This window comes from Panthera leo, chromosome C1 (genome assembly GCF_018350215.1).
Source record: "Panthera leo isolate Ple1 chromosome C1, P.leo_Ple1_pat1.1, whole genome shotgun sequence".
In the NCBI taxonomy this organism is placed as follows: domain Eukaryota; kingdom Metazoa; phylum Chordata; class Mammalia; order Carnivora; family Felidae; genus Panthera; species Panthera leo.
In genome coordinates, this window is record NC_056686.1 from 184,820,927 (window position 1) to 184,842,685 (window position 21,759).

At 38.6% G+C, this 21,759-nt stretch overlaps 2 protein-coding genes across 6 annotated transcripts in view; one reads left to right on the forward strand and one right to left on the reverse strand.

The window, feature by feature from the left end:
- The window catches only part of TYW5 (tRNA-yW synthesizing protein 5), a 19,643-nt gene extending 9,041 nt beyond the window's left edge, over positions 1 to 10,602 (reverse strand). For both annotated transcript variants that reach the window (XM_042949632.1, XM_042949631.1), the window contains exons 1-3: positions 10,408 to 10,602; positions 5,563 to 5,717; positions 761 to 830 (exon numbers count right to left, since the gene is read on the reverse strand). In XM_042949632.1, coding sequence (XP_042805566.1) covers positions 761 to 830; positions 5,563 to 5,717; positions 10,408 to 10,485 — 303 coding nt within the window. In that variant the 5' untranslated portion in view covers positions 10,486 to 10,602. The remainder of the gene's footprint in view (positions 1 to 760; positions 831 to 5,562; positions 5,718 to 10,407) is intronic.
- MAIP1 (matrix AAA peptidase interacting protein 1) lies at positions 10,500 to 20,412 on the forward strand. Of its 4 annotated transcripts, none has more exons than XR_006205638.1 (5): positions 10,500 to 11,253; positions 16,170 to 16,241; positions 16,859 to 16,985; positions 18,283 to 18,436; positions 20,108 to 20,181. XR_006205638.1 is itself a non-coding variant. In XM_042949633.1 (5 exons), the coding sequence occupies exons 1-5, from the start codon at positions 10,813 to 10,815 to the stop codon at positions 20,184 to 20,186; spliced, it is 867 nt and encodes a 288-aa protein (XP_042805567.1). In that variant the 5' UTR covers positions 10,521 to 10,812; the 3' UTR covers positions 20,187 to 20,412. The 4 variants fall into 4 exon arrangements, 2 of the variants coding, with proteins under 2 accessions (XP_042805568.1, XP_042805567.1); XR_006205636.1 differs by lacking the exon at positions 18,283 to 18,436 and adding an exon at positions 18,144 to 18,245 and having other exon boundaries at positions 10,511 to 11,253; positions 20,108 to 20,194; XM_042949633.1 differs by lacking the exon at positions 18,283 to 18,436 and adding an exon at positions 18,098 to 18,245 and having other exon boundaries at positions 10,521 to 11,253; positions 20,108 to 20,412.
- The last annotated feature ends 1,347 nt before the right edge of the window (positions 20,413 to 21,759 follow it).

Sequence of the window (21,759 nt, forward strand, 5' to 3'; positions counted from 1 at the left end):
TATTTAAAACTGGATTATAATGTAAATAAGTAGAATTCTTCTGCATTTAATCCTGAACAAATGTTACAGCAAATACAACAGCAGTCACATTGATAATAACTAACAATAATAAAATACAGAAACAGTCTAACAGTCAATAAGATACGAAAATAAAGTTCTCTTTTAGCATTTGAACTTTGCATATCAGACCAAAGCATTTTCTTAAAGCATTTTTTTTTTTTTTTTTTTAGTTCGTTTATTTTGAGAGAGAGAGCATGAGTGGGTGAGGGGCAGAGACGGGGAGAGAGATTCCAAGCAGGCTCCACACTGTCAGCATGGAGCCTGATGTGGGGCTTGAACTCACAAACCGTGAGATCATAACCTGAGCTGAAGTTAGACACTTAACTGACTGAGCCACCTAGGTGCCCACACACCAAAGCATTTTCTAAGAAAGTATTATTAATACCTAACATTTAGTGAGTAGTTTCTACATGTCAGGCATTGATTTTATTTAGTTAACTGTATCAAAAACTTTATCAAATAGGTACTATTATTGTTCCTGTTTTATAGATGAGTATATCAAGGCACAGAAAAATAACATGGCCAAGGTTTGAGATCTAATAAATAGCAAAACTAGATCTATGGCATATATAACCAAACCTTAAAAACAGCTATCAGAGAAGGCTACAACTCTGGTATATCTAATGTTCTTGTACAAGAAAATCCACCTAGTATACAGATATTAATGCTTTCTAAAGAAAATAATGTTCAAAGCAGTTACCTCTGAAATAAAGAATTCTTCATGCTTTTCTTCAGCTGCCCTTTGAACCAACTTATCAAAAGGTAAAGTTCTGAAATAAACACAAAAGAAGACTTAGACTTAATAAATCAAAAGGTAAAGTTCTGAAATAAACCAAAAAGTAGCCTTAGACTTAATAATAAATCAACCAGTAATATTCTATAGGTATATATATAGGTTTGTTGGAGTTGTATGATCTTCTGTTTTACAGTATCCATAATTTTTATTATATCTATTATGTGCAATTTTTCAAAATTCATTTAACAGTGTGCTTATTTGACCTAGATTGTCTAAAATTTTGATTTCAAACATTAAAGGTTTTTAAATCTATGGTGCAAATGAATCATTCTAATGTCAGTATCCTCCTATTCCAAGTTACTGTTAGAAAAATGTTTCTGTGATATCTGGTTATCTCTCCATATACACAAACTTTCAAACTTGCTACTTATTTTCAAGTGTCATGGCAAAACAAGTCTTGTGACTGACAAATGGAACAATCTACTAGTGCTACTTTGGAAGAGATAGTAAGCGAATGGTCCAGTGAAGATCAAGTCCTTCCCTCTCTCACTGATCTTCCTGCCTTTAGGCACTACCACAGAAAACAGAGGCCCATCCATAACACTGCTCTCAGTCTCCTTCACTACTATGTCATTTAAAAAAAAACATTTTTTTTAGTGTTTATCTATTTTTGAAAGGGAGAGAGAGACAGAGCATGAATGGTGGAGGGGCAGAGAGAGAGAGAGAGAGAGAGAGAGAGAGAGAGGGAGACACAGAATCTGAAGCAGGCTCCAGGCTCTGAGCTATCAGTACAGAGCCCAACACGGGGCTTGAACCCATGATCCATGAGATCACGACCTAAGCCAAAGTCAGATGCTCAACTGACTGAGCCACCCAGGCGCCCTACCACCACTCTGTCATTTTAAAGATCCTGAGGTGGGGCGCCTGGGTGGCTCAGTCAGTTGAGCATCTGACTTCAGCTTAGGTCATGATTTCACAGCTTGTGAGTTCGAGCCCCATGTCGGGCTCTGTGCTGACAGCTCAGAGCCTGCAGCCTGATTCAGATTCTGTGCCTCCCTCTCTCTCTGCCCCAACCCATTTGCATTCTGTGTCTGTCTCTCTCAAAAATAAATAAACATTAAAAAAAATTTTTTAAGATCCTGAGGAATACCTCAAGAAGAATTCAGTGAAGTGACCAAATTTTATTCTTCTTCAATATTTCTGTTTAAATGGCTATCTCCTTCCACCCTTATAAACAGAGATGAACATCACAGAAGCAGTTTGTTTCCTTTTGTCTTACTCTTGAGCCTGGAAGGCTACCATTTCTCTGGGTCCCATCCTATCTATTCAACATTCTAGAATCAAAAGTACTGACCCCCACATGAAGATGACAACAGTAACATCAAGACAATGAAGTCTTCAAAAGCATCTGGGTCAAAAGCCTCTCCTCCACCCCTCCACTGCACTCCAACCTCCAAAAGTCCAATTAAGAGTTGTAATCTTTTCATTCTTCCTACCTAATATCTTCCCACTTAAATGTGTACTGAGGAGGTGGGGAGAAAGGGTTAGCAAAAACCCTTTCTCCTTCTCTATAATAAGATGACCTTGGGTCTACCTTCTCCTAGCAATGTTTTCATAAAAACTTATTGATTTAAGATAAATGTGGAATGTTAGCTGTGATATCAGGTAACATTGTTTATTGTAAAAATGACCCTTGATTGATAAACTATGTCTGAACTAAAAGGCTGATGAGTGGACTGTAAATATTTGTTAAGAAGCAAAAGATTTGGCTTCCCTGTGTTCAGTGTAACTCTTGTAACTGAGTTTGTCCCTTGGTGGAACCTAGAAGCTAAATTCACGGGGCCATTTCATGTCACTGGTTTCTGTGGATTCTGTGGCTTGACTAAACTAAGGTGTTTCTGTACCCACCTATATAGTCTTGTTCCCTTACAACTAAGCTGTCACTTGGTGAGCCAAAAAATGGCTACTGTATTGGAATAAAGAGTTCCACTGATCCTATACTGCTAGAATGTGGTTTCCCGCCTTGTATCCTTTTGTAAAGCTAAGTGAATCTGATGCCAGATTACGAACTAGTGAGTCCTGTGGCTATGAATGTCAGTCTGAACTTGAGGACATTGCTGATAATTATGTACAAGAGTGAGCACTGCCAAGAGAGAAGAAAGGAGTCTGCCATTTGCTCAGACCAATTTCCTACTACAGTTTCTGGCTAATTATATCAACAAATTTACTTGGAATCCCCCTATGCAATGTTTTCCTCTCTGACCTCATCACATACCCTTATTCCTACTAAAGCATCTTTGAAGAGTTTGGGGAAAATGTAGAAGCTTCTCTGGTCCAGAGCTACCCCTGTAATTGGCACAGTAGCCCAGGCTTATCTTTTTACTAGGAAAACTCAGAAGGGTTTTAAGACCTGCACGAGAACAAGGCAATGAAGAAAAGCAGAACTTGGGTGCTATTAGCAATCTTTTCCCTCATGTAGTGGTGCCTGTCAGAGCTTCTATGTAAGCAAAGCTGAGAGAGGTGGAAATGAGGTATGAATTAGGAAGTTCCTTGGTCTAGAGGTTTTAAGTATCCTATGCATGTTTCAAAAAAAAGGACACCTGCTATTTAAATTCCATTTGTCTGGACTGGTAGACAGACCAGTAAGGGAGATAGTATCAAAGAGGGGTTAGTCTCATGGGCTCTGTGGAGTCAGGCAAATTTGGGTATAGATTTGGTTCATTATTTCAAGGTATATGATCTTGGGTAAGTTACTTAATGTTTTTAAGCCTGTTTTCTCAACTGTATAATCATAAACAACAACAACAAACAACAAAAACTACCTCACAGATAGTTTCCAAATTAAATGACTAACATAATCTAGGATGCTTGGCACAGCACCTGATATATAGTAAGTGCTCAGGAAAGGACAGATGGTAGGGTGAACAACGATGATAATGTACCCATTAGCAGCATGAAAGTAGTTACCAACATTTTAAAAAAGAAAAAGAAATCTTCACTGTCCTGGTCCCCATTTGCAAAGGCTGCTTTGCAAAATCAAGATCAGGATTAATAAAAGTATAAGTAAGAGCAGGATGATGACAGGAATTAGATGATGTGATAGACAGAAGCAGTTAAATAAAGCTTATGTAAGAGTCAGACTTATTTATTTTTTTAAACGCCCAGAAAAATACCAACAATATTCTTTCACCACACAAGACTCTCCTCATACTACCCTGATTCTAGAGGAACAATGAGAGGCACCAAGAAGGAAGAAGTAAAAGCTAAGACTTGGGAATGTATTGCTTTTCAAATATTTAGTAAGCAGAAACGCAACCCTAAACTGAAGTGGTAACAATGATACATGTGTGTAGGATTTCTAGACTCCTTTTGACCTAGATGCCTCCCTTCTTTCCTACTCCCTGGTTGGTAACTGCCAAAAATGACTGCATCTATTTTTTTCTTGCACTAAGAAAATAATCTTGCAACTCTTTAGTAGCTCTAGTGAAAGGCTTGGAGAAAGCTGGGATAAGAACTATTACATAATGTATGTGCTTCAAAACAAGTTTTGAAAAGTTTATGGAACATGACAAAACATCAAAGCAATTCAAGATGAAGTTTCAATGCCCATTTGTTATGGTTTTGGACGCTCTGGAAAATAAACATCATTAATTGCTGGCTTAAAAATGTTCATCATTCCAGCACTTTCTTCCACTTTTCTGGTTTAATAAAAAATGAAAAGTTCTTGCACTTATTAAAACTTATGGCAATTAAATTCAATTCATGGCCTACTAAACACCAAAACTATAATGGTGAATATTCAAAGGCTCAAAAACTAAGAAATACTTTGGCAAGCTGCTATATGAGCTTGGATATTTCTAATGAGAAAGGAATGGCTCTGGACATTAGAAGCTCTGTTTAACTCATCTCTAAACTCTGGAAGGAACAGTGAGAACCACCTTTCTTTAAAAATCAGTCTTTTGTGAACTACATGGTTTTTCAACTGAATTTGCTGGAAACTGCATGTGCACAGAATATAAAAATTTGTTTTTTTTAAACATTTTTAATGAAACTTATAGGAATAAATAGCATATTAAATATGTAAGATTATAGCATTTAAAACATTGAAGTTTGGACGTTCAGCAGCTTTTAACTATCTTACTTACTTTTAAGACATCTCAAGCATAAAATGATAAACACAAGGGAAATTAAAAGTATCTAAGGTTATTGTGTCAAAAAAGAAAATTATGATTTTTTAAGTTATCCAAGTTGATGAAAACCTATAGCAAACATAGCAACTACCTGACCTATATTTCTGGAGGGAGCAGAAAAAAGAAAACATGGGCTTATGCTTTTCTAACAATGAAGAATTAGAAAATCTTTTAAAAATAAGGGCATTAAAAATCAAGCTAGGTTATGAAGGGAAACTTTAGAATTCATTACTCTAGATAACAATTACTAATGAGGTAGGATCAATTAATTAATGAAGCACTGAATGACTACAGCAGACCCAATTTGGGGGTTAATCTAACTCAAGTTATAGAAATCTGGTTCCTTCCAGAGTTCCAGAAGGTAGCAGGCATATACCCTATTTAAAAAATGGTCTTTGAAAATGTCTTTATATAATTATGCAAATTTAGAATTTAAAAATTAGTAAGCTATTCCATGACTGTATCAAACTAGCCAAAAGATGAAATGCAGTATGGTCTTTATATAATAATACAAAACTATTTTATAAAGGTTTAAAAGCTATTTGTAATCCCAGAGTAAGCCTCAGAAGAAAATACCTATATACAAAGTTCTTACTAATGAAGTCCATCTGGGCAACTGCAGCAACATGAATCTTTACTTCTTTTTTCCCTCCAACTTGGCTCAGGTAATCCACTGTCCATTTGCTTGTACATGCCCCCAAATCGATTCCTTCCAACACTAGAGGTTTTCTCTGTAAGTGGCAAAAACATACAACAAAAAATTAGGGAAAATGAATAATATATGAGGAGTTATATCTGGCAATACAGGGACAAAAACAGTAAGAAATGATTCTTGATCCTAAGATGCTCAGACTCAGACCTTTTGACAATTCATGCTGTAACTGAAACAGGAAGAGCAACAATGTAATATACTTAGAACAAAATTTAACATTAGGAAAACAAACCAAACAAAACAGCAGTGCCATCACTAGCTAGGAACAACAAATCTGAACATTACTTACAGCATTTTCACAAGTGCTATTTATAACAAAAATATAAATAATTAAAATGTGTACTTTACAGTCAATATTGTTTGTAACTTTTTATTTTGATACTATTCCAACTTGTGAAAAAGTTGCAAGAACATTACAAAGAACTCCCATATACTTTTACTCTGATTCACCAACTGTTAATATAACATTTTGCCCCATTTATTTCACCATTTGCTCTCATGTTCACTATGTGTATAGAGAGGAACATATTATTAAAAATAAATTAACTTCAAGGTAAGTTGCTGACATCACACTTCTTTATCTCCAAAAACTTGAGTATAGTTTCTGAGAACAAAGATGTTTTCTTACATAGCCACAGAATAATTATCAAAATTAGATTTAACACTGATAAAAATACTACTACTTTACAATCCATATCCAATTTGCTAATTGTCCAATTATCTCTTATAGCTTTTTTTTTTTTTTTTTTTTTTGTCTATTTCTGAAATCCCACATTGCATTTAGTTGCCATGTCTCTTTTAATCTGGAACAGTTCCTCAGCCTTTTTCTTCCATTACCTTGACATTTTTGAAAAGTACAAGCCAATTATTTTGTAGGATGCCCTTCTATTTCAGTTTATCTCATGTTTCTCCGTGATTAGATTCAGGTCATATATTTTTGGAAGAAATGTACCACAGAAGCAATGCTGTGTCCTCCTCAGTGCAACACATCAGGTAGCACATATTTTGCTCTATTATTTGTGATGTTAATTTTGAGCAACTGGTAATTCCTGCCTGAATCAAGTATTACTATGATGAATGCAAAAATCATGATTTTAAAAAAATTTCATCATCTTCTACATTAGGTAGGATTCTAATGTCAAAATGAGCTCTAACATCTCCATTTATTTATTTTACTCACTTGGTTTAATCTACTGATTTAATTTGATGCTCAAAATATCTCACATTTGGTCAGTAGGATCCAATCAAGCTGGCTCTTGTGAATTTTTACCTGAACACTTCCTTTCTTTATAGCAAAAAACCACAATCCAGAATCCTTTTATACTTTTTCTGTCCCAGCCCTACAGTCATTTCATATTTAGAAACCATGATCTTGGTATTAGGTGTGTTCATTGCTATTGGGCTGTCATTACTTCTAGGCCTTCTCAGTGGACAAAGCTAAGAAATGTGTGAAAGTCTGTGTATATTCATTTCTCCTTTTCCCAAAGACACACACATAATCACACATAGCCCACATATGTATATACCTATATCTATTTCTCTCTCCAAGCATACATATACACTATATACACATATGCACTTAATAGATGTATGTATGAACGAACCAAAATACCACCAACACTGAAATCCCAATACCGATCTTACACCACAAGGTTCATTTTAAATTTCATTGTTTATATATTTGTAACTCTCTTCTGTTAACAGTGAGAAACCTTGTTGCTATCATCTTCAATGTTTAATCAATTGCATAATCCCAGAATTCACAATAAATACTTTCACGATTGCTAAGTCATATCACTGTAAAAAGCAAGTCTATTAACTAGAGTTCAGTATTTGTTTACAGTTCTTTTTGTCTTTAGACTGAAGACATACCAAGTACTGTGTTCAAAAGTGATTTGGGTTACTTATCTTCCTCCCCCTTACTTAAGTTCACTTGTTATTTTTTTAAATTCTACATTAGAGTTTTGGTTTTTTTAATCACTACTCATCATTAATTTTATTATCAGTATTACTTTAGAATGTAAAACATTAATGTGATCTCCAGAGTCAAAACTATGCGAAGAGGTCATCCCATCCATATTCTTCCACTTCCTGCTCACTCATCCCTTATAGATAACCAGTCTCATTTTTGGCTTATCGTTCCTGGTTTTGTTTGTTTGTTTGGCAGAGAACAGAAACACATATACTTCCTTATTTCCCCTTCTTTTTTACAAAAAAAAAAAAAAGTGGCATATTTTGTGGGGTTTTTTTTGGCAATTTGATTTTTTTTTTTAATTTAAAAATATATCCTGGAAATCACTGCTATCAGTTCAGATTATCTCCCTCATTCTTTTTTACTGCTTTGTACACCATAATGTAAATGAACAATTTAACCAATCACTCTCCTGTGCATAGTATTTTTAGATTATTTGCAATAATCCCCAAAGTAAACTCCTCAAAGAGGGATTGCTGGGTTATAAAGTAAACACACATAGTTTTGTTAGATATGCCAAATTCCTCTCCACAAGGGTTGTACCACTTGGCATAAAGTGTGAGAGTTCCAGTTTCTTCACAGCCTCACCAAGAGTATTATTAAAGCCATAGATAAGAAATGGTATATCAGTGTAGTTTTAAGTTCTCTTATAAGTAAAGTTGAACATCTTTTCATGTGTAGAGGCTATTTTTTATCTTTTTTTTTTTTTTTTTTTTTTTGGTCAACTGCTCACATTTTATCAGATTTTTGGCCTTTCACACCCCACCCCTTTAATTTTTAGAAGTTCTTCATATACATGGCCTTTTCTGCCCTTTTATGAAACATGTTGCAAATACTTTCTTCCCCAGCTTGTATTTTATGTATTCAAATTTTAATCTGTTACCACACCTGAATTTTCAGTCACAGTTAGACTGTCCACTGACCTAGATTATGGAGGAATTTATCCATGTTTTCTTCTAACACCCATGTAGTTTAATTTTTCTACATTTATTTCTCTGATCCATTTAGAGATTTGATTATTCTTGTGTATGATGTCAGATATAAATCTAATTTTATCATTTTTTAAAATGACTACCTAGTTGCCCCCGCATCATTTATTTAAAAGTTCCTTTGCCCCAGTGATTTTTTTTTAATATTTTTTTTAACGTTTTATTTAATTTTGAGACAGGGAGAGACAGAGCATGAACAGGGGAGGGTCAGAGAGAGGGAGACACAGAATCTGAAACAGGCTCCAGGCTCTGAGCTGTCAGCACAGAGCCACACGGGGCTCGAACTCACGGACCACGAGATCATGACCTGAGCCGAAGTCGGCCACTTAACCGACTGAGCCACCCAGGCGCCCCTGCCCCAGTGAGTTTTAACACATCATGGTCATCACATACTAAATGCCCATATGAATGGAAATTTATTTCTAGACGTACACCTCCAGACTTTCTATTCTGTTTCTCTGGTCTATCTATTCATGCACCTATATCACACTGTTAATTATTAAAACATGTTAAAAATCTGAGGACTATGCCCCCTCATCGATTTTCTTTAGTGTTTCCAAGTAGAAAGGTCTTGTTTCACAGTTTTATTAGTTTCTAATTTATTACATCGTGGCCAGAGTGTTGTTTGCAATACTCCACTTTAGGAAACTTAAGTATGTCCACTTTGTGACATATTATATGTATCTTGTCTGTAAAGATTACGTTACAAAATACTCTTTGCCATGCATCTTAGGAAGCATTTTCACATGCATTGTTTCTCCACAATCGTGCCCTGCAAGCATCTTATACGATCACACCCTGAGGTGGGAGTAGGGAGGGCAACAACAACCCATCCAGCACTAGACCCTCAAATAAATGAAGGCTTAGATCTTCGCTCTAGATTGCTAACTCCTAAAAACAAACAAACAAACAATCAAAACACTTCGTTCCTGACTTTTTTCATACTGAGAACTGTAGCTCTGTGACCACCCTTCTAAATATCAAGTAAAATTGCTGAGGGAGAGTTCTACCATAAGCATACTAACTGTAAGCTTGTGGATTATATTTTTCTTTTAAGTACCTTTTGGACTCTTTAGTCTGTTCTGAAGCCTGGATTCCCTTACAAAGCACCGCGAGTCAAAATACTTCCCTTTAATATTATCCTCTTGAGTATTCTTTTAAGGAACTGAGGTTCGAATTACACATATAAGAGGTTCCAACGTCTGAACTGGAATTCAGGTTAGTTAGAACCGAAGACCAGGGGAAGTCAGTTTCCCGAGGGATTCCCATTGCTTTCCCTTTTGGCTCGATGCAGTGAAAAATTGCTCTTCTGAACCCAGTCAGTGGAGTAGACCAACACGCGCCTTTCACGCAACCAGTGGGGCGACGAAACCTCTAAACTTTAAGAAACCCAACGCAACTCCCTTCGTTGCCATGGTAACGGAGGAAGACAAAATAATAGAGTCCGTCCAGAGCCACCCTTCGCAGCGAGCAGCGCTTATTAGGCAAGCTATTTCTCGCACTCCTGGCTCCGCTATCACCCTGCTCCCCGAAAACGTGGCGCTGTTCTCCCTGGAAAACTTGACAGATGATCCATTCGACATCCCCCATGTGCTCTCTCCCCTGGCCACAGAGCCAACAAGCCATCTTCAGCCGCCTGCCGCCTCCTCCCCATACCCTGGGTCTCCAGAAACCAGTTCGGAGCCGCCCGAGTGGCAGGGACAGGTATTCCCTGGCTCCCTGCGGTTCGGCCTGCCCGAGGGCCTCACCTGCGGGTAGAGCTGCTGCGTGAACTGTTCCTGCGAAACGCCCTCCAGCCGGGCTACCGGGATGCTCTGCCAGGCCATGGTCGCTCACGCCCGTCCCGCTCAAGTCCCAGGAACCCCGGCCCGACACGTCCGTCAGCGCGCCATCCGCCCGGAAACGCGACCCGGAGAGAAAAGGTCCGCGGGGCCGCTCGACTCGCTAGAGCGGCTGGTCGGAGATCCGGGCCCGGGGCCACAGGGCCTCCGCGTGAGCTGCGTGCCGGAGAGCCGGAATGAGGCCGACTCACCAGAGGTGGCAGCAACAGGCCAGATTCACTCTCTAGTCTCCTCCGGATGCGGCCAAGCTGGTTTCCCACCGACTTTCATTCGACACGGCACAGACAGGGACTGGGGTGAAAAGCCATAAAGATGGCGCTGGCTTTTCGTCTTTTGCCCCGCTTGCTGCTCGCTCCGCCGCTGCCCGGCGGGGCCGGCCGACCCCGGACTCCCCGTGGAACCGAGGTGAGACCGCCGTTGGCTGAACTCTGCCGCTTCTGCCGCCGCCGCCTCGGCTCCGGACCGATACCGCTTCCTCGAGTCACTTGGGCCTCGGCGCTGCCCGCTCGGGGCCCGCAGCGTCCCCTGCTCAGCCCTCCGGGACTACCCGCAGCCCTCTCCGCTTTCCCTGCCTACCCCCGGCGCAGCTACAGCGCCGAGGAGCAGCCCCAGCCGCGCCAGAAAACCAAGATGATCATTCTGGGATTCTCCAACCCCATCAACTGGGTTCGGACTCGAATTTACGCCTTCCTGATCTGGGCCTATTTCGACCAAGAGTTCAGCATCGCAGAATTCTCTGAGGGAGCGAAGCAGGTTTGTTCATTTGTTTGGGGGTGACCTGTTCGCCTCTCCTGCATTCAGCGGTTCCATGCAAAAAGTGTTTAGCGATGAGGTTTCCTCACTGGGTCCCAAGGTATCCAAAGTGGGTAGTGACCCAGACACAGCCCTCCGCTACTTCTTGACTAAAATTCAGCTGCTTCTTACGTTTGCACGGTCGCCGAGGAGGAAGAGGGGTTCGATTGAGACACCAGTTCCACCAGCTGAAGTCCTCCAATTCCTTTTTCTGCTCTACAGGTTTTGAATCCGATAGAAATGAATTCGATTCAAAGCCCATTTCTGCCACCTAAAAGCTACATGGTTTTATCTTTCTGAACATCACTTTCTGCAAAATTAAGAAGACCATGCCTGGCACATAGCAGGCCCTCCACAAATGTTAGTTGAATAAATGAATGAGTAGATGCGATCGTTTTGAAGAGTAAATAAGGTAGCATTTTCAAATGCAATAATGTAATTTTAGGTAGAAAAACAAAACTTCCTGCTAGCCATTTGGCAGAGCTCCCCAGCCCATCTCCCTAACCCCGAATTCTCCCCCATCATACTCTTTAAAGACTAACTTAGAGATAAGGAGTTTTACCCTTTCAAAGAATTTGCTGAGCAACCTGGTCGCTAATAAGTGCATAACATCCTACACACTGAGAAATAGCCTTTGGTGATTCATAACCCTGACCCCTTCCCTTTTCTTTCTCTTTCTTTCTGAGTGGCTGATAATACCTTGCCTTACCCTTGTCCCATAACAGTCACTTTGGGTCCTGAGATTATTTACGGATTTTTTTGTGTACATGCATTTTTCTGGGATGAAAGTCCATCTATAAATGTCTTTCGAATCCCTCGGAGAGTTTGTCATTCCCGAACATTTCAGAACTGTTGATAAATAGAAGTCATAGTTTATTTCCCAGTTCATACTGCCATATACCTTAAACTTATGCTATAACTGTAATTATTTCGCAGTACTGATTGTATAAATAAATGTTTCCAACTTCATATAATCAGTGTCAATATTAACTCCTGCCTCCTGCTTCCCTGAGTCAACTCTTGACTGATTTATGTGTTTATAAAAAAGTTAAAAAGCAAAAGGCAGGCTTGATTAATAGCGTTATAAGTGGTAAACCTCTGCTCATATCAGTTCTCAAAATCTTTTGTCATGTAGAGGTAAATTGGTGTGATTCTACTATCCTCCACAATGCCCACTGAGGACACATGAACTTGTGTGCCTCATAACATATTAAATGACTGGACCAGCTCATTTATGTGTCAGTGAGGAATGGAAACCCTCTCCCCTTCTTGGGCAGGAATCAGGTTTTACACCCCATTTCCTCTGAACACAGAGGAGCATGGGACACTTTTTAGCCACTCTCTGATCCAGACCACTCTCTGGTCTCCAGCTATTAGCTATTTTTGCCCTCATCCTTGCTATTAAGTAGTATCTCCATCCTTTCATCAGCCAGTCTGTATACACGTTTTGCCTCATCTAAGTCGGTTTTTGTGCATTTAACCATTGTGATTTCCAAAAGGAATGTTGGGTCATCCATGGCAAATATTTATCAATTCCTTTAAACCAATGCTTACTTATAACATACCTTTTATATCAAGCAAAGCAGTTATTTAACACCTAAGATTTAAGAGGACATGGCCAAAAAACCTCCACCCTACTAGATCTCTTTATGCAATAATGCAACTGTGTCTTCTTTGCATGGGTTTAAAAGTCTAGGGTTTAGGAATAATCTGGTGCAAAAGCCTTAGCTAGTTCATCTACTCTCATGGGCTCCACTTGCCCTTTCTCCTTAATCTAACCTCTCAGCAAGAAAATGTTATCTTGGGTTGTGAATATCAAGTTATCATTAGAGCACGTTCATTCAGATTTTTTTTTTTTTATATCAGAGAACATGAAAACAAAAAGGCATCATCAGGACCATTCTAGTCTAATTCTCCTTTACAGATGATAAAACAGTTGGCTCAAGGATGCATTGTAAGCAATGTCTTGTGACCCTGTCTATAAGCAGTCTTGGTCTCCAGTCACTAGAAATTGAGAAGGTTAATTATGGTCTGAATAAGCTTTTATTCATCACATGAGCCAGAGAAATATGTGGTCCAGTGCTATAGCTTTATTAGCTCCACAGACCCTGCTTTCCATTAATATGTACATATAATATGGAATCTTCCCTCTTACTGCCATCAAACAGCAGTAATCATATACTGTATGTTTTCTTATATATCTTAAGTTTTGTCCTTTTCTATGAAAAAGAGGACTATTTCTTAGTAGCCTCTCTAGGTTAGATACTCCTTGTCATCAATGCCTCATCAGGGCACTTACAACAGTTCTGACACTAACTCCCTGGAGTTAATACAGATCCTACAGGTTAAGGGCTCAGTCCCACATGACTGACTCCACTTCGGATGCTAATTACAAGTCTAGGCCTCCATTTAACTGGCCAGTTATAAATAGAGGGTTCCCACATTCTCCTTCCTCAAGTTCCATGATTTGCCAAAACAGCTCATAGAACTAAGGAGTGCACTTTACTTGCTATTTTCAGTTTTTTAGAAAGAATACAATTCAGGAGCAGCCAGATGGAAGAGATGCATAGGGCAAGGCATGTGGGAAGGGTATGGAGCTCCCGTGCTTTCTGGGTGCACCACTTTCCCAGCATCTCCACATGTTCACCAACCTGGAAGCTCTTCTAATTCCTTCGTTAGGGTTTTTAATGGAGGTTCCATTATTTAGCCACGAATGATTAAATCATTGGCAATTGGTGATTAATTCAATCCCCAGCCCCTCTTCCCTTCCTGAGTCTAGGGGTGGAGCTGAAAGTTTCAACCCTCCGATCACGTGGTTGGTTCTTCTGACAAGAGTCACCTCCTTAGCCTGAACTCCGGTATGGTTGAAAGGGGCTTGTTTTAGGAACTCTGTGCCGGGAGGTGGAACAGAGAACAAGTGTATATTTTCTTCTTATATCACAATGTCACACTATTGATATGTGCATATGATCCATCTTCCCTATTACTGCCATCAAACCACATTAATCATATAGTGTTTATTTTCCTGTATCTTCCTGCATCTTCTTGCATGTTGTATAGGCTATTTCCTAGCCTCTTTAGGTTAGACACTCCTGTATCATCTAAGCCTTCTCAGAGCAGCCTCCTGATCGATATTATCTGATCAGATAATTTGCTCAGGTGTGATCTTCTTAGGCCACACAAACATCACACCTTGGCCATACAAACTAGAATGTAGTGGTTGGTTTCACCATGATTGTTATGGTCTTTTTTCTTCTTACCTAAATACCACCCGTCTTCCTCACATGAAGGCTTATTAATACAGATAGTGTCTTTGAACCCTGAGGGCCTCTCACATGTTTGCAAGGGGTCCTGGAATCCATTTGGATATATGCATTTTCTGAAAATTCAACAACTCTTATTATGTCTGTTTGCCAGGGCTGCCATAGCAAAATACCACAGTCTGGGGCACAGAACTTTATTTCCTCACAGTTCTAGAGGATAGAAGTCCAAGATCCAGGTATTGATAGGTTTGGTTTCTTCTGAAGTCTCTCTCCTTTGCTTGCAGATGGCTGTCTTCTGTGTCCTCACTCTTGTCCCCCCCCCCCCCCCCACCTCTGTGTGCATGTGCCCCTGGTGCTTTGTGTGTCAGTATTTCCTCTTATAAGGACACTAGTCAGGTTGGGCTAAGGCCCCCCCTCATCTTACTTAATCACTTCTTTAAAGACCCTGTCTCCAAATTCAGTCCTGAGGTACTGGGAGTTAGGGTTTCAACATATGAATTCGGGGGAAACAGTTCATCCCATAACATTCCATCCCAAACTATTATTGTCTGTCTGACATGCCTTTGCATCTGCTTTGTCTTGCCAGTTCCTTGCATTTCATCTGAGATGTTCCTTCCTTTAAGAGGCCCTCTCTGGTCCTCCCAGATTGACTTAAGTGGTGCTTCTGCTCAAGTCATCCTGTTCTTGCCCCTGTCATAATTCTTGAACTTGTCCGTTTACTTGCCTCCCTTCTCAAGTAGACTGAAAGCTACTTGAAAACAGGTAGGTCTTATACACAGTTTCATTTCTCACGGCTAAAAATATGGAGGATTGTAGTCGGTTCCTCCCTACTTTAAAATGGGATATCGGGGCACCTGGGTAGTTCATTTGGTTAAACATCCAACTCTTGGTTTTGGCTCAGGTCATGATCTCGCAGTTCATGAGTTCAAGCCCTGCATTGGTCTCTGCACTGATAGAGTGGAGCCTCCTTGGGATTCTCTGCGTCTCTCTCTGCCCCTTCTCTGCTCATAATCTCTCTCTCTCTCTCTCTCTCTCTCTCTCTCTCAAAAATAAATAAAATATTTTTTTAAATGGGATCTCATACATCTCACTGTATTAGACTGTGTAAACTCATTATATTTTCTCCCACTTTCCCAAACCTGCCTTCCCTATCTTAATGAGGTTCAGATTGCAGCCCAGATCTCCAGACTCCCATTACAATCTGGAATGTACTACTTACAAAATTCTTTGGGTTCTTGAGGAAGGGGGAGGGGTCATATAATAGTCATTTCAATGATAACAGTGATTACTTCATTATTATTTTAAAAGGAATTCTGTAGGAGGATTCTTATGTGAAGAGTTATGCTTATACATATACCATCTTTTCCCAGGTCCTAAGAGTGGTTACCTAATTGGCAATCAGCTCACTACTGTATATGTGGGAAGGCCATATGAGAAGAGACAAGCCAAGCAACATTGAAGCATATCATAGTATTTGACATTGCTTATCCTTTATCATAAAATAGTCTTTGTGATATCAAGCTAATTAAGTATGAGCATTGTATGTTGTATGGTATTTTGCATGATGTTTTGAAATAATGATTACCACTCCTCACCTTTTTTTTTTTTTAAAAGGCTTTTGCTCATGTGTCCAAGTTGCTGTCACAATGTAAATTTGATCTATTGGAAGAACTTGTGGCCAAAGAGGTAAAGTATACTTTTAATTTTCCTTTAAAAATAAGTGTATTACTCTCTTGCAATAGAATGATATGCATTACCCTTATTTATGCTTAAAAGTAGTATGTGTGCCATCAGCCAAAGTAGAGTCCTTGTATCTTTACTTTTGGGTACTTTGGGTCATATAAAAGCATAGAATGCTTGCTACTTAAGGTATAGCTAAGTAAATACGATGTCTTACACTTGTTTTTGTACTGAATGTTCTGTAGGAATTACCTGTTGAACAATTAGATGCCTTTCAGGATTGCTTTTGAATATGAGTAAATGTAGTAAATTTAAAAATAGGTTTAGGGGTGCTGGGGTGGCTCAGTTAAGCATCCGACATCAGCTCAGGTCATGATCTTGCGGTTCGTGGGTTTGAGCCTCACGTCGGGCTCTGTGCTGACAGCTCAGAGCCTGGAGCCTGCTTTGGATTCTGTGTCTCCCTCTCTCTTTGCTCCTCTCCTCCTCATGCTCTCTCTCTAAAATAAATAAACATTAAAAAAAGTAGGTTTAGAAAAATTCATTCCATAAAGAATTCATCTGCTTACTGAAAGGCTTTTGAAAATTCAGTAGGTGAACTATGGTTTGCTTTTTTCCATACTTAGGTGCTACATGTATTGAAGGAAAAGGTTACTTCATTACCTGATAACCATAAAAATGCCCTTGCTGCTGACATAGATGAAATTGTATACACATCAACAGGAGACATCTCCATTTACTATGATGAGAAAGGTACTGCTGGAACATAGTCAACTTTAAATGATAAATAATTGCCCAGATAGGCTAAACTAGTGGATAATCATGAAATAGTGGGGTTTTGTTGGTACAGTGGATATGTTTAGAAATTCAAGAAAAATAATACGTTCATTCTTTAAGGACCTACCTACGAAAGAGTTAAGATATGGTAATAGTTATTTAAGCCCTTCTATCTAAGCACCTTCCTCTACTATTATTTCATTCGCAAGAGAAGATATTGTCACTTAAGTTGATGACAATTGTCTAAGGCTGCTATCATGTCTCAAATAGAAAATATATGTTTCAAATTTCCTAATTTGAAGGAAACAATTGAACATTTTAAATGTCTAGCTGTAGATTAAATAAGAGTGAGGAGTAAAAAGTAAAAAATATCAGTTAAAGACTGTTTTGAAAGTAAGATTAACTGTGGAACTCCCAAATTGGATTTATTTGGAGATAATGAAAAAGATTAAAAGGAACTTTACTGGTTATCTCATTTTTCTCCTTGTCCAATGCAAACATTTTTCCCTATAATATTCCCCAAAATTTATTGACTCATTTGTTCCTTTTACAAATATTTGCAAATGTATTATGTGCCAGGCACACAGGAAATCTAGCCTTTGCTTACATACTTTCCAAGGCAGTTCTGATATAGGACTCTTTAATAGTTAAACATTTTTCATATGCATGTTAACTTGAAACATTTCTATAGGTACTTTTAGTGACAAATATTTTCTTCTCCCTAACATTTCAAATTAAATCTCAGCACCATGGTCACTACTTGATTTTAACCCAGGACCTTGTTAGAATCACTAGGCACATAGCAGAGTGAATGAAGGTAAACAGTACATGTTCAATAAATCATAACTATTATTTCTGAGATACAGAGAAGGTAAATATGTCATAAACCCTACGAGAATTTTCTAAAAATAAGAAGAAATCAATGTAAGTATCTTACTTTGTTATTCTAGTTAGACTAGAATACGTACAAAATAGGATCTATACAAACTCGTGTAGCTACTGCCACTTTCTAATTTCATTTTGAATATATGGATGATAGATTATTGTGATTTGTATTTGTATGTGTGTGTGTGTGTTTTTTCTCTAAGGAAGGAAGTTTGTTAACATCCTGATGTGCTTTTGGTATCTAACCAGTGCCAACATCCCCAGTGAAACTTTAAGTGGAGCCAGTGTATTCCAGGTTAAATTGGGGGATCAGAACGTGGAAACTAAACAACTTCTTAGTGCAAGCTATGAGTAAGTCTAATCCCATCTCATTGTTTCCTTTCTCTAGAAAATGGAAGGTAGTATGAAGGAAGTATGAAGGTATGAAAGCTAAAGGGAGCTTTAGGAAGAAAAGCATTGAAATTTGACAAGTTATTTAAGAAGAGAGAAAGTCATAAAGGCATACTGGATATGAAACAGAAGTGTTGAGAAATTAGAAAGAGGTAATGCTGCTGAATGTAATTAAAAGGTGTTTCAGCTGTCTATCGATGTGTCATAAACCACTCCCGAACTCAGTAACTTTAAGCAGCCATTTATTTTGTCTGCTGCTTTACTGCTCAGGAATTTTGGAAAGGCACAGCCATGAGGTTTTCGTTGCTTCACCTGCCATCAACCAGGGTGGCAAGGGCTGGAGAAATCATTTCCACGATGGCTTCTTCACTCACACGTGCCCCACTTGGTGCTCCTTGGCTTCCGCACATAATGTCTCATTCCCCAGGGCCTCTCTTCATGGCTTGGGCCTGTGGCAGTCTCCAGCTGTTCACATGTTTTACCAGGTGGTCAGCTAGGCTGGTAAAGGGCTATCCCAGGATTGGAACATCGTTTCCACCTTAGTCTACCTGTCAAAGCAGTCATAGGACCTACACAGTTGAAAGGACATGGAGAGATTCCACCTTTTATCGGGCAATAGCAGGGTCCCATTGCAGAAGAGCATGTGGGATGGGGCGTATGGTTATAACCTTACTCGGGAAATAAAATATGCCACAGGTGGCACATGGGTGATTCACTCACTAGACATTTACTGATCATTCCTTATTTATCAAGTACCCTGCCTGTTAGGGTTTCAGATACAAAAATGAAGAGTTCCTGCCTGTAAAGAGGTACTATCTAGTAAGTTAGCAATGTATTTAAAAGAGACACTATCGTGTATTTTTTGCTAATAAAATTTGGAACAGTGAACCAGTCAAGCAGGTTACTGGAGACATAATTTAATATTTAAAAGAGAATACTATTATGTTGCCGAAAGTATATAAACCTAATTTAAAATAACAAATCCCAGAAATGACCTAAGAAAATCTATTCTGTTTCAGTAGGGTAAAAGGGAATTGTATCCTTATTTTTTCACTTTATTTAAAAGAAATGTGCTTTTTTTCTTTTTTAAATTTTGCTTTATTTGTAATTATATAAAATATATATTTAAATACTTCAATCTACAGAATCATCTCCTTTTAAAGATATCACTTGTAATTAAAGAACAATATAATCAATACTCATCTTTGATTCCTCTGATATTCCCTACTAAGGCCATGGGCAGCTCATAAACACTGTTATTTTCAAGATTGATCTAATGTATATAAACCAAATTCCACTAAAATACCCTTTTCATCACCATTGCCCAATTTATTTTTCCTCATATTAGGCATATGTTCTAGCTAGTATTTAACAACAGAATGATACCCAAGTTTCTCTCAAGGACTGGTAGATGTTGGAGTATATATCAGTTCATTAAAAATACTCATTTTAGGGGCACCTAGATAGATCGGGTGGTTAAACGTCTGACTCTTGATTTCAGCTCGGGTTATGATCTCACCATCATGAGTCTGAGCCCCACATTGGGCTCTACTGGGCGTGCAGCCTGCTTGAGATACTCTCTCCTTCTCCCTCTGCCCCTCCTCTGTGCATGCTCTCATTTTAGTGGAAAATGTTCTAATTTTGTGACGATACTTTTCCTGATTGAATTGGTAAATTAAACTTTTTTGTTTTGATTTTTATTTATGATTAACCATTAGCTTGTTGCTAAAAATTGCCTCTAATGTACATTTGGAAATGATATAGTTATCCAAGAAGTATTTGGACTAATGTAAGATTCATATTATTTGTAATTTTTCCCCTAGATTTCAGAGGGAGTTTACACAAGGAGTAAAGCCTGACTGGACCATCGCACGGATTGAACACTCAAAGTTATTAGAATGATCTTTCTTGAAAAATCAGCTTGTTGGACTTTTGGCAATTACTATGAAAAATTAAGGAAAAAAACATTTTGGATCAGTTGATCTTCACATAGTCAAGTCTGTGGATCACTTTTGTATTATTTTGAAATATTCCTTGTAGTATATTGGCATGGTACAGTAAAGCCTTTTCCACAGATTATTATCACCTTCTATAAAAGAGATCAAAGTAAAAAAACTACAACAGCTCATTGTTGGTGTCATATTCAGTATCATTTCTTTTTTTGTTTTAAATTAAAAAAAAAAAATTTTTTATGTTTATTCATTTTTGAGAGACAGAGGGAGACAGAGTGTGATTGATGGAGGGAGACAGAGAATCTGAAGCAGGCTCCATGCTCGGAGCCGTCAGCACAGAGCCCGACCTGGGGCTCGAATTCACATGCCGCGAGATCATGAGTTGAGCCGAAGTCAGATGCCCAACCGACTGAGCCACCCAGGCACCCCTTTAGTATCTTTTCTATTCTTTCCTTTTCTTTTCTCTTCTTTTCTTTTCTCTTCTTTTCTTTTCTTTTCTTTTCTTTTCTTTTCTTTTCTTTTCTTTGTTATATTTGTGTGTCTTTTATTTTTATTTTATATTTACTTTTTTTTTTAATTTACATCCAAATTAGCATATAGTGCAACAATGATTTCAGGAGTAGATTCCTTAGTGCCCCTTACCCATTTAGCTCATCCTGCCCTGCTACAACCCTTCCAGCAACCCTCAGTTTGTTCTCCATATTTATGAGTCTCTTCTGTTTTGTCCCCCTCCATGTTTTTATGTTATTTTTGTTTCCCTTCCTTTATGTTCATCTGTTTTGTCTATTAAAGTCTTCATATGAGTGAGGTCATATGATTTTTGTCTTTCTCTGAATTTCACTTAAGGATAATACCCTCCAGTTCCTTCCACATAGTTGCAAATGACAAGATTTCATTCTTTTTGATTGACAAGTAATACTCCATTGTATATCTATAACACATCTTCTTTATCCATTTATCCATCGATGGACATTTGGGCTCTTTCCATACTATGGCTATTGTTGATGGTGCTTTTATAAACATGGGGGTGTATGTGTCCCTTCGAAACAGCACACCTGTATCCCTTGAATAAATGCCTAGTAGCGCAATTGCTGGGTCGTAGGGTAGTTCTATTTTTAGTTCTTTGAGGAACCTCCATACTGTTTTCCAGAGTGGGTGCACCAGCTTGAATTCCCACCAGCAGTACAAGAGATCCTCTTTCTCTGCATCCTCGCCAACATCTGTTGTTGCCTGAGATGTTCATGTTAGCCATTCTGACAGGTTCTGACAGGTATGAGGTGGAATCTCATTGTGGTTTTGATTTGTATTTCCCTGATGAGAAGTGATGTTGAGCATTTTTTCATGTGTCGGCCATCTGGATGTCTTCTTTGGAGAAGTGTCTATTCATGTCTTTTACCCATTTATTCACGGGATTATTTGCTTTTGGGGTGTTGAGTTTGATAAGGTCTTTGTAGATTTTGGATACTAACCCTTCATATGATATGTTGTTTGCAAATATCTTCTCCCATTCTGTCGGTTGCCTT

Excerpts from the sequence above, each read along its gene's own strand:
- MAIP1 (XM_042949633.1), top strand. The coding sequence starts at position 10,813 with ATGGCGCTGGCTTTTCGTCTTTTGCCCCGCTTGCTGCTCGCTCCGCCG. Across the intron at positions 16,242-16,858 it reads AAGAACTTGTGGCCAAAGAG|GTGCTACATGTATTGAAGGA; the intron begins GTAAAGTATACT and ends TTCCATACTTAG. Across the intron at positions 18,246-20,107 it reads CTTCTTAGTGCAAGCTATGA|ATTTCAGAGGGAGTTTACAC; the intron begins GTAAGTCTAATC and ends TTTTTCCCCTAG.